We start from the raw sequence: 12,643 nt of genomic DNA, 5'->3' as shown, positions 1-12,643 counted from the left end.
TGGGTACCTGTCCATGTAGCTGCTGTCTCTTACTTGCTTTTTAAAGGCAATTGCATTGACAATTTCTAAGACATGTGTCAGTTAAGATGTTGCTGTGAAGTCTGCTTAGTAAAACAGAGTAACTGTTGAAGTGTTAAAACAGGTGAGTTGTATTGTTTCAACACTGTACAGCTGATCCACAGCTCTGAAACTTTGAGAAATGAAAACTTTAAAATGTTAATAGATTGGAAAGAGGTGTGTTTGTGGGGAAAAACATTTAATTTTGTTTATTAGATATAATATAAAAAAGCTGTTTTTCTTCTGCCCTGCACTGTAATTCCGAGAAATCTAAGATTGATTAAACAGTGTTGGGGCCCATTACCCCAGGAAGGTGAAAGCACTATTCATACTAAGAAAATAATTTGGAAAAGATTTAACATTGAAACAAGGTAAAATGTGTTTGTTTTGAGGTGGTGCTTTTCCCCATGAGTGCGGAGCAAACTTCAATGTTTTAATTAAGGGTTTGTCTGATTCTTACACCGTAGTGGATAAATAAAGGGCCACCGAATGAATCCAGAAATAACATGTTAGTGGGCAGCTTGTTTTGTAGAGTGTCTGTTTTTGTTAGTAAAACTTGAGGCTTAAAAAATGTGCCTGAACATAAGAAAACGGCAGTCTTCACATCCATAAACCAGCACAGCAATTTGAAATGACAATCATTTCAACACAGTATGTGTTTCCATTGCTTTGGAATGTTATAATTATCACATGAATTGTGGACCACGCAGAGCAAGGGCAGGCACTCTTATTAAAGTGAGAACATGCGTTTTACAAATCCGACATTATTCCTGTAACGAAGAAACAACACCCTAGTGCCAGCTGTTTCCAGGCTTCTCTCAATGGTTGACTTGTCTGCAGACACCATTTCTGTCTTGACTGTTTAAAGTGCTTCACATTCGGGCTTTCATGCCTTTCAAACAGAAGTGAAATGTGTCTGGATAAGAACATTCACTGGCTTAGGGGACGCCAGGGTTTGTCAGAAATTCTGATTTTAAAATATAACTTTAAAACATATAGCTCCTGAGACATAACTTCCCAGAGACTCAGCTAATATACATTTAAAGCTAAATAAAGGAAATTCCCTTTTAAAATAGTGTGGCCTGGGCATACAGGGTAACCTTTCAATTCCTCCTCATGACAACTCTCTTTATAGTTGTGAAGTAATACTTAAGTAGTATGTATCTTATTTCATAGTTAACACTATATTTTGTTTCATTGTTAAATTTATTGTTTTTGTATATCATATATCATTGTTTTATTTGAAAATGAACTTTGCTATTTGTTTTCTTGGAATACATGAATGGTTGCATTTTTCTGCTTTTCAAAAACAGTTATGGCTCTCAGTAATGCAGTAGGTTTTGGTCAGTCTCTTTTATTGGCAGCATGTTAAACAGAGATTCACTGGCTGTATGGACTCTCTCTTTAGCAGCAGTGAATGTTATGAAACGTCTGTCAGGCTTACTGTCTCTGATTGAAGGTTTCCATATTTATTGAGTATGCATTCGATTATAATTCTAAAGTTTTTGTGTAACCATGTTTTTAGGAATTTGAGCCAAATTAATTGATGAGCGATGAGCTGATAATGTGTTTTCAATTATAATGTCTCTGAATGTAGATATTGATTTTGTAAAATTGCATGGTAATACCTACATACAGCAGGTAACATTACGGTCCTGTGTAGCCTTTAGTCTTTTCATAGTTAATTTTCAGTTTCTTAATAAACGACAAAACTAATCAAAATTATAATTTTATTTTCTTTGCTCCCGTGCCAAATTTCCAAAACTACATGGTAAAAATCATTTTAAATTTTCCAGTGTGTGGGCAAAAATGGTTGAAATGTACATATGCTAACGTTCAGCAAACCCTTAAATTAAACCAGAAGTACTTGATGTCTTGAGACAGTTTGACCGAATGTCAGAATGACATTGATCCATGAGTCATTTGGCCTCTACCATTGCATTATGTTTGGCAAGTAAGAGGTGGATTTTTAGAGGCAACAAATTGGTATGAGCAGTGTTCTTGGCACACGGCAGGTGTAATGTGGATCCACTTTTTCAGAAGTGAAATTAATAAGTTGTGCATTGTTACATGCTAAGAGGTGTGGAAATAGTTTCAATGAACCCTCTATTTTCTCTGTATGGATGAGTAATAATCCATTACTGGGGTGAATGAGACATTAAGGCAGCTTGGTATTACTTGTATTTGAAGTTAGTAATAGTGTATGGGTTCCCAGTGGCACACCCTGCTAATCTGCTTGATGTAGGCTTTGTACCACTAGTGTATGGTGTGCATTTTGCACTCACCTATTATTCTTATCTGTTAACAGGGAAAACATGTTTAATTTTGTATGCCCTTTGTTGCCATTGCTGGTTCCTAGCCAGGCTTGTTGGAGATCACACTGGCTGAGTTCAGTCTCAGAAGCCACAGATCAGGCATTCCAGGTTGAAAGATGATCTTGTTAGCTGGTGAGATTAGAACAGGATGTCTCCACTGCATAAATGCATACATAAATTCATTAGATGAAGTTAGAAGTGGTAGATGTTAATATAAGGAAAAAAGAAGGTGAAATAAAAAATGGATATTTTTAGACCTAATGTGAAATATTTCCAACAGAATTGTGATAATTGTGAAGCTGACCCCCCTGTGTTGTTGATACTAGCAGGATTGCTTCACAGTGGAAGGGGAGGACCTGAAGCATGACTTTGAGAGATTGCAGCTGGCCATGGAGATGGTGGGGTTTCTCCCTTCAACCCGTAAACAGTAAGTCCAGAGGAGAATTTGCAGCCTGGTCACCAGACTCCCCTCACTCCACATACTGTAGATCTGTAGTTCCCCACCCTGACAAAAATTCATGAAGGAGAAATGTAAGGGAATATTAAGCTTAAGTGCTGGGGTTGACATTTTTCCTGTCTTGAACCCCTGGGCTGCTGTAGCACAGCTGTCTTTAGAGCAGCTTGATTGCCTAAAGAATGTTTGGAGGTTTACCCACCTCTGACAATGATGAAGTGACAAGCTGCAAGCACATGAAGATAATGTTTATCATATGTGCAGAACACAGCCCCACAGAGATTACAAGACAGAATGGATTATGACTTTGCTGGTGTCTTTTTGCTGGAGGTGTTTTCCAACTTGTAACAATTTTGCTCCCTTTTACAGGATCTTCTCCCTACTGTCTGCTATACTTCACTTAGGGAATATACGCTACAAGAAGAAAACCTATCGGGATGACTCCATTGATATTTGTAACCCTGAAGTGCTGCCAACAGTATCGGAGCTGCTGGAGGTAAGACAGCCCTTTAGTACAGTGTCTCTCCGTGCTCCTGTGTTTTACAATTGGCCAGTTTCTAAATACATTTAAGATGTTTTTGAGGAAAGGAACACAAGACCAATTTACCTTAGCTTCCAGTTTTCTTTGGCATTTAGTTCAAAGCGATATAGATTAAGTATATTGAGACTGCACTGGCTAGTTTTCTTATTATCCAGTAACTGTACTCACACTTTAAAAACTTGCTTGAACAATTTTTTTTAATGGCAGCAATGGTTCATTAGAAAAATCTTAAAGAAGCACTGTTTTTATCTGCCAAAAAGCTCGATTTGGTCATTTTGTTATTTGCTGTGACGTCTTTTGGTATTTTGTACTTGTGTATAGAGCAGCAAATACGTTCTCTGTGCAATCGAAAATTTCGCAAGCTTGAGTGTGACGTAGCTCACTTGATTCTGAAACGAGCTCTGTGACAGTCACACCTTCTTTCACACCTTCAGCTCCCTTTCCTTTACTCGGGGCTGGAACTTCCTCTCTGCAGCTGACGTGTGGTTCAAGACTTGACCCACACCTCAATTTGTCAATTAAAAACTATTCAGCACATTATTAATCTGGCACAGAACCATAACCCTTCCTCTTGAGGTGTAACTAATACATTTGGCTTCAGACCCGAGAGAAAGGAATGCCATTAAATTGTTCACCGTTTGTAACTGATTCAGACCCCGCACTGTGATGTGCCGGCCCGTGGGCTCTCGAGGAACGGTCTTGGAGGGAGGCTGGGCCACACTTGCCGACAGCTGAGATCCTATCTGTGCGTGTTGACAGGGTCACTCTGTCCAAGTGGAGGAGTGACTTTGTCAGTGGAGTGGTTTGCGTTCAAAGTGACGTGCTGCAGTGAAGCCCCTCACGGACCTCTCCTTTCTCTTTCCCTCATCTCTTTTTTTCATACCCCAACCTTTTTTCAAGTTCCCCAGTAGATTGATTTACTGCCTTACACTGTACAGTACTTCTCTCTCTAAATGGCAGTAGTAGCTGAAATTCAGTCATATTTGTCCCCATATAAAGAAGGCAAGGCCACAGTGTCTGGTGGATGTGTCCTGGTCTGCAGTCCTGGGGTGAACAGTGTGCAAACAGTCCTGTGCAAAGCTAGAAATGTGCAAACAGGAAATGTTCCCAACATGTGATGTAGTTTTCCTTAACTGAATGAATGGAGTTGATTTTATTTCATTTAACACTTTATCTGAGAGAGCAATGAAAAAATAAGTTTATTATGTTTGTTAGAAAGGCACTTCAGTTCAGAGAGAATTAGTTAGCAGACAGTGAGAATATGCAAGAGATGTTTGTTCTATTCTGAATATATAAGCAACATAATGGAAGTCTGTAAAGCACTGTAGACTAAAATCTGAGCAAGATTTTAACCTTCAAGAATAATCTCCCTTAGACCCATACAATTCCTTGTTGCAGGGTAGATTAATATTTCTGTGAATAACTTTTTCATGCATTTTATTTTTCTATGAGATACAGCATTTTATTTATTGACAGATCTTCAAAACTTTGCAACTTTAAAAGAGGATCACCAGAAAAAATATAATATTGGGTATTCTAAAATGACAATCTGCTTAACGGAGAAAGCAAACAGTTTCTGAGAAGTACTGTAAATGGGATCTGGGATTGTTTGACTTTTTTCAGTCAGATATACAAAATCATTTTTTAAAGAACCATTTCTTTGTAGAATGTGCAATGACATGGATTAAAAGAAATTTTTAACAGAGGTTTTGATTCTCAAACTAAGAATAAGGAAAAATGTTTAGTCTTCATTTCTGCAGTTCTTTACATCGAGGCAGATGGAGCTAATAGATGGAAAAAAATCGGAGACAAGAATTCAGTTTGCATGCAACATATAATTTGATGATTTATAATTATCTGATGTGTTTGGCTCAGTTACTGAGTCATAAGACTTTTTTATTTTTAATCTTTAAACGATAGCTTTAAGAGAGCTGATGTAGCAATTTGTGCTTTTAAGAACAGGCTTTCTTTACCAAAGGCTTTCAGTTTCCCCTACCGTTAAAAATAATAAGTATGGTGACTTGTTCCTTTTGAAACACATCCTAAAAGGTGGAAATGTTGTGTTGCTTGTAACAGGGACAGGAACCATGAAGGAAAAGTTAAACATTTACAGTTCTGACTATATTTCATTCTCAGCTCATTCATTATAAAAGCCAGGTAGGTACCCAGGGCTCTAGACAGTTGACTAAGCCTCATAGTTTTTGATTTTATTGTTTCACAGTTTAGAAAATATCATCCTATTCTAGCTGTCTAATTATAATTATATTTATAGATTATAATGTGGTTAGGTTTGAAAGTTTTGTTCATACGACGGATGTATACTTTTGTTTGCTTAATCCGCTTTGCACTACGAAATATGAAAGTTGACATTGCGATAGTGAATACCTTTATAAGAGCTAGCATAAGGATCACTGCATTCTAGAATACAGTTACTGATCTATTAGGGGCAAGAGCCACTTGTTTTATTTTACTGGTTGGAACTCTGTTGCCTCCGTTACTTTGCTGTGGGGTCACAGGCACTCAGCTCTTGGAGTTGAAGGTAAAGAAGAACACTGCCTTGTGAGAGCTGTCAAAGCAGAGCAAGGAAACAAAACGCCTCTGAGTGAGAGCCCTTAATCAGCAATGTAAAGGATTGAGTAGTTTAGGTGGGTAGCTGTGTCAGCATGCGTAGGCTGCAAAGGAACAAATAATAGGTTTATTCCATGCTGAAAAAAAGAAGAAAGAGAACACAACGTTTCGGCCGTGGAGCCTTCTTCAGGTGTGAGAGAGACAGGGCAGTAGGCAAAGGTAAAGTAGTGGGAGAACAAAGGTTGGGAGAGAGGAGGAGCGAGAGGCGGGAGCAGGGGACAGAAAGAGAGGCCAATCGAGATTGTCATCTGCTGCAGACAGACAAGTGTATGAGGGGACCTGTAGCAAATATTCAGAATCCTCAAAAGGAATGGCAGGGTCAATCCGATAGACTATTTCAGAATCAACCACGCAGTAGAGGAGAGAAGAGTATTTTTACGTTTCAAAACCATGAAAGGAAGGCATTTCTTAACGCAGTGGGTTGTGGGAGCATGGAACAAGCTATTCTACCATGTTGCTGAGGGCTGTACCCCAGCTTCCTTCAAGAAATGGCTAATTGAGATCTTCAGGTAAATTAGCTGCTAACTCCAAGTGGACTAGGAGGATCAAATAGCCTCCTTTTCTTAGGTTTAAATTATGACCATTGCATATGTACACTGTATCTATTAGCATCCCTGCAAATGGGCAGGAAGGATTTTTGTAAACATGAGCTGAAGCAATTTTATCAGTAAAATGTTTGATAAAAATAGTCTGGTAATTGAGACCCCTGTCCCCTGTTAAATTTAGGGAGACAGCTCCAGAAAGCTAGATCTGATTAAAAAGTGAAACTGCATGCATGGAACTTTTTTGTTTTTTGTACTGCATAATTACAGAGATTGGTTTTGGAAGAAATGAACACACAGAAACACATTTATTTTTTGCGGTTGTTCATCCCAAGCATACTGTATTTCTTCAAAATGTCAAAATGTTTAAATATAATTCTCAGAGTAGTGTCAGTTTTTAAAATCTGTAACAGTTTTAAAAGTATGCTTGGCTGAATGAAAAGGCAGTTTCACTCTGTACTCCACTTAATCGCTGCGATTCAGTTTTAGTCAAATTGGACTACATTTTTAAGTGGTAAAAAACACTTGGTGTTCAGGATTTTTTTTTTACGCTAAAAGCGGTAAGCGTATTTAGCCAGATGTCTTTTAAAAAGACAGTATTCAAAATGTTTCTCAATCTTATTGGTGATGACTTCTTTTTTTGTCTTAAGTGACCTTTGTATCACCACCAGCTTGTACTGTATGACAATACCACACCTGATTTAAGTCACATCCTCATGTGAATCAACATGTGCAGTACATCATGCTTGATATCTTATTTGCTGTCATGGTAAAACATTGGTCACTTTGCAGGCAGTGCTTTCATTACCAAATGAGACAAGCCAAATAACCATCACTGTCCTTTGCTAGTCTGAACTTCATGATCTTATAAAAGCTTTAATGAGCAGCGAGTTAGCACACTGTGTCATCTTTCAAGTGTATCAACAGACATTCAAAAATGATAATAAACCCCAAAAAAGAAAAACTGTGCCCAAGGCTACACAGCTCCTGCTGGCACTGGCACAGTCCAGTATGATGACTTTAGCCGGTAGTTACTGCACAGATCGGTTTTACTGCTGGCGTTATGACTCACACGGGGGGGGAGGGCAGATATTTTGGGCAAATGTATACCGTCTATGGAATACTTTTATTAGAGGAGATGGTACAGCATGTCCAAACATACCAAGGGCTCAAAATAAAAATAATTTTGTTTTATTTCTTCCGAAAACATGACATGACTGAGATGTATAGATCCTGTACTGTCTAGGGTCAAAATGAAGCGCAGGTTGAGCTCTGTGAGAGGTCTGCAGTCCAGGTATGATTAGATGGCCTAGGCTCTTTAACATTGAAGTATGTAGCATTAGCTTTTTAATATGGTTCCTTATACACGAGAAAACAGTGCTTTTTAAAATTCTTCTGTATGCAGTTCCTGGGTTGCGTTGAAAGACATTATTTAAATATTTTTACCTGCTTCCCTTGCCAAGTCCATGACGTCATTTAAAGGATTTTGGTCGGTGTGGATGTTTTCCCTCTGAAAGTGAATGTGGTTCTGTTTGTTGCAGGTGAAGGAAGAAATGCTGTTTGAAGCCCTTACCACGCGGAAGACTGTAACAGTGGGAGAGAGGCTCATTGTGCCCTACAGACTTGCTGAAGTAAGACAAAACTGGCTTTTCTGGCAGCCTACTTCAACCCTGCTAACCTTTATACTGCACACAGAATATGCACTGCATCGATCACTTTGGCACTATATAGATTTAATAACCTATTGACTATTCCTGTATATAAAGACTTGGATACTAGACTGGACATTTAGATACAGTGTACAGTATATAGACATCAGTCTTGGAAACGTGGTCGATTTTTCATTAATATTTACCTTTTTAAAATTTTCTGTTTTCCTTAATGCAGCTTAACTTTATGTAGCACATTCATACTGCTGGATCAATTTTAACATCAGGCCGTTTTAACACTCCTCAATAAGGGGAACATCCGAGTTCTGGAATTTAGTGGTGCATTTGCTATAGTTTTTTTTTTAATGTATGCTTTATCCTGTTCTTTTGTTTAAATGTTTTATGACCTATTGCTTGTGTATTAGCCTGTGTTTCAAGGGAATACTTGAGGTAGAGCAGTTCTTTCAGTCTACCATGGTTGAACTGCAGATGTACAGTGTGCCGCATTCTTTTCACTCACCTGTACCTCTATAAAAGAGAATTGTTGCTGCAGTTCTTGCTCAATGTCACAAATGGGAAGGATAAGCAAATTTCTAGAGAATAGCCCTTACATTTTTTAATTAAAAAATCTCAAAGTGAAGTAAACCACCATAGTATTTGCAGTATGATGTACTTTAATTCAGGAGACAGTGTATCAATTGAGAGATTTAGAAATAAGTGTTTGGGTTGAACCAATCTGTTGAAGAAGACTTGTCAACTTAGGAAAGAGAAGGTTGTAAACTTCACGTGGCAGCAATATAGAATGGTATCTGATTCCATGTTTAATGTTGCAGAAGAACATGTGAATCCTAATTCTTGGGAATTGAAAGGCACAGGGCTGTTATTCTGATGGTTTGTATTACGAGACTTGAGTTTTGTTTTGGAAACCTTGGGCACTAATGTAAAACAAAGTATTAAATTAGTGTTGTGTCTGAAAACATGACATGACACAGGCCCAGAACGAGTGAGGCTTCTGCAGCAGCTGGAATTAGGATAGACCCGCTGTGGCAGGGCTGTTTAGAACCAAGATCGGAGGAAGCATTGCAGAAGCAGATGTTTCTTGATGCTTTTCGGATTGTTTGTTTTGGAGAAGGCGGAAACACTGGCACTCAAATGATCTGGAATCTGCCAGGAAAGAGATGCCTATTAGGTTTACCAAAATCAAATCGTAAATAGGGTGTAGGGGAGAGATGGGGATGTCATGGAAATTTAATCAGATTAGAAGTTAGCTTCTCTCGAAAAACAGGAGGAGAAAATGATTGTTTTGTGAGCGAGGAAAAACACTGTCAATGGCACCATTTAACAATCTAAAAATAACTTCCCAAATCACTTCAAACACTGTAGAACAATTTTGACTAGACTGAATTATGGCATTAATGGATTTGATATGAATAAGTCTTTACCCTAGCAATTTACATCTAATGCCAGAATTAACAGCACTGAAAGCTGACATTGACACTGTTAAAGCATTTGTCTATGCAAGACTTTCATTACAGAACTGAAATCATGTGATCAATTTCTGCATCTCCCAGGCATCATTAATTAATCACTGATACTCTGTGAAAATGCTCAGCCTTTTTAGTGGAATTCATGAGCTTGCACAATAAGGCTGATGAATAGAGTATTTCATTAGAATTTTGTATTGGGATATGTTTTCAGTTTTGTTTTCCATAGCTGAGAAATGTTATTCCTAAAACTGAAAAGCTGTTTTTTTTTTTTTACTTTTTCATGCAAATTGCTGGGGCTGTTTTTTTGGTCATTAGACTTGGATCCAATTTTTTTAACATAACCGGTCACTTGAGCCCTTTCATTTAACTCAACAAGGAACCTTCTGTGTCAAGACAGATTTGAAATATTTCCCTTTAAAACCTCGTGTATACTCACACAGTCAAACAAAAAACTACCTCCCCCCCAACATTTGCATCAGCTAATGGAAATGTAACAGCTGCAGCAAGATAAAAGCCAGTAGATCTGAAAATTAGATTTGCTTCTATTCCTCTTTCAGGCTCTTTTGTCTTTCAGTTTGCAGTAAGGTGAATGCTTTTAAAATTTAGTCTGTGAACTAGCAAGATGAAATAATTGCAAAATAGCTTCAGTATTCCAATTATTGTGAATTTAAGCCCAGGTGTTTTGTTTTCCCTCAAACACTTTGATTTTAAAAAGTACTTTTGTTTCAGAAAATAAGAGGATTGTTATTTTGTCGACTTGATTGTGAGTCTCACAGTAAAGTATTTTGCTATTTATTTTTGAACATCTTATATGTTGTCTTCTACAATAAAAGAAACCCCATCAGGATTCTGATACAAGATAGGAAAGGACATTGCAGAGGGCCACATCACTGAGATGAAAGTTTCATTACAGATACAGTATAATCAGCATTTGCAAAGAGATGTCTGTCTACTTGAATGTGAAAGTAGTTTATCAGTCCCTATATGCTATATGCTTAATACATTTTTGAAAAGACACTTTTTGCTTTTTACAACTACCTGAATTTTTATAAACTCTGTATTAAGTAATTTACTTTAAGGAATAGTGACTAGTTTGCTTGTACTGTGGAATACAATATTTTCTACCAGGGCAACAGTACTGTCACCAGCTGCTCAATCTGCTTTCTTTAGATCATTAGGTCCTAAAAAGTTTAGTACAACCCATTGCCTGGAGCACTCGGAAGAATTGAAAGAGTTCCAGGTATTCCTCATGTTTAGACGATGTGAACTATTTGGAAGCGCAATTGAAATTTTGAAATAGTTCCTTTTATAAGTTCATGTTAAAATGCACTTACTGGGCTGAGTAAATAAAGTTAAGAACAGCAGGGCTATTCTTTACCCCATATAATGATAGCTTTCTGAAAGTGTTTGCTATTCTTATAAAATACATAGAACCACCTGGTTATTGGACCATTTCCTTTTCCTGTTAAATTGAAGGACCTAGCAGTATGATGTTTCTAAAAAAATCAACTTTGTGGCGTAGTTTCGCTGTTATTGGCCCAGGATCAGGTGTATTCTGGAGTGGAATACTTCATGCTGTGTTGGATAGTTATTTACACTTATTCTTTGATGAAGAAAAGATGACATCTCTGGTTATTTTCTGTTGAACCATATCAGCATGACAAATATGTTGTGGAGTAGCATGTTGTCACAGGATTGTTTATTTTAGCCTTGCAGATTATACAGATTATCGTGTTTGGAAGGCGAATAAAAGATTTGGCTTTTTTAACATTGCAGGAAGGCTGTTGGTAGCACAGACCCACGCCCCCCATGTCTTTCTTAAGGAGTTCATTACACCGTGCTAACTGCACTTGCTTTCCTTTAATTTGCTTCTTTTTGCCCTTGTTTTTGTACATACTCTGTTGTTTCTGCACAGGCAGTTTGCCATTTCCGCTAAGTACTGCAGAACATCCCAGGATACAGAGCGATCATAAAGAAAGGTCATACAGAAGCAAACCAACTCGAGAGCTGGGTATCTCAGCTGGTGGCCCCTGTGATCTACTCCGTCACAGAATTTGACTACAATTGGCTGCTTAATTATTTAATTGCTGATTGTCAGGATCAATACAACAATTATGTGGATGGGTGAATCACAGAGGGACTGGTTAGGAGGAATTTAAATAGCTGGGATATAGAGTACAGTATATTGAAGGCTTAGTGCAGGGAGACCAAGCACAATTCCAGTCCTAGGGGGCCTGAAGGTTTCTGGTTTTTTTTTTCACCTGAACGCTTAATTACAGTTAATCATATGTTTAACTGGACATGTTGAAGCCTCTCCTAGTTCTTATTAAGCTGGAGATTCAAAGAAGTACAGTATATGAAGTACCTAATGTACAGGAACCCTTGAGGACCAGTGTCAAGCACGCTTTTTAGAAGACAATGAACCTGAAAAAATGAAGAATGGCTAGTAACATTTTGAGCTAAAATAATTACCCCAAGAATGAGCATACGTCGCTTCGAAACGAGCAGGATTTCACTTAAAAGAGAAAAAAAGTTGATGACATAAACGTCCCCTGTTAAGTCCTGTGCATACTCAAAGTTGCTTGTCAGCTCACTAGTCCTCTCTTTTCTAGAAACTCTCGAGTCTTGGCCTGTCACCCAGTGCTTGAAGCTTGTTTATATGAGGTCTAAACCAGGCATGTACAGCATTTCTGCACGGCCCTCTGAGGATTTTGCACAATGCATCATTAAAACAATTCGGTGTGTCTGCCTGATGTGTTTATATGAATTTGATAAGAAAAGCATTGTGGCAAGTGAGTTTTTTTTTTATAGTGCATGAAAACAAACTTAATACCAGTTTTCAGAACAGTTCTACTTTCATAAGCTACTATTGACTAATTGACAAATTATAGAATGTAAAGATACCTATGTTGACCACAGGTCTCTAAAATCAAGCTGTCCTGAGTGATTTTCCTACAGATGGATGTTTGA

General features: G+C 37.9%; 1 protein-coding gene across 15 annotated transcripts in view; it reads left to right on the top strand.

Moving 5' to 3' along the window:
- Positions 1-12,643, top strand: part of LOC148659459 (unconventional myosin-IXAa-like) — a 177,716-nt gene that overhangs the window by 101,322 nt on the left and 63,751 nt on the right. For 11 of the 15 annotated variants that reach the window (XM_088641713.1, XM_088641714.1, XM_088641712.1 and 8 more), the window contains exons 7-9: positions 2,699-2,799; positions 3,196-3,322; positions 8,079-8,168. In XM_088641713.1, the coding sequence (XP_088497839.1) occupies positions 2,699-2,799; positions 3,196-3,322; positions 8,079-8,168 (318 nt within the window). The remainder of the gene's footprint in view (positions 1-2,698; positions 2,800-3,195; positions 3,323-8,078; positions 8,169-12,643) is intronic. The other 4 variants (XM_088641710.1, XM_088641707.1, XM_088641716.1 and 1 more) reach the window with 1 other exon arrangement.

The sequence above is a fragment of the Lepisosteus platostomus genome, chromosome 7 (genome assembly GCF_059453375.1).
Source record: "Lepisosteus platostomus isolate fLepPlt1 chromosome 7, fLepPlt1.hap1, whole genome shotgun sequence".
In the NCBI taxonomy this organism is placed as follows: domain Eukaryota; kingdom Metazoa; phylum Chordata; class Actinopteri; order Semionotiformes; family Lepisosteidae; genus Lepisosteus; species Lepisosteus platostomus.
This window is presented reverse-complemented; position numbering and strand designations above follow the sequence as displayed.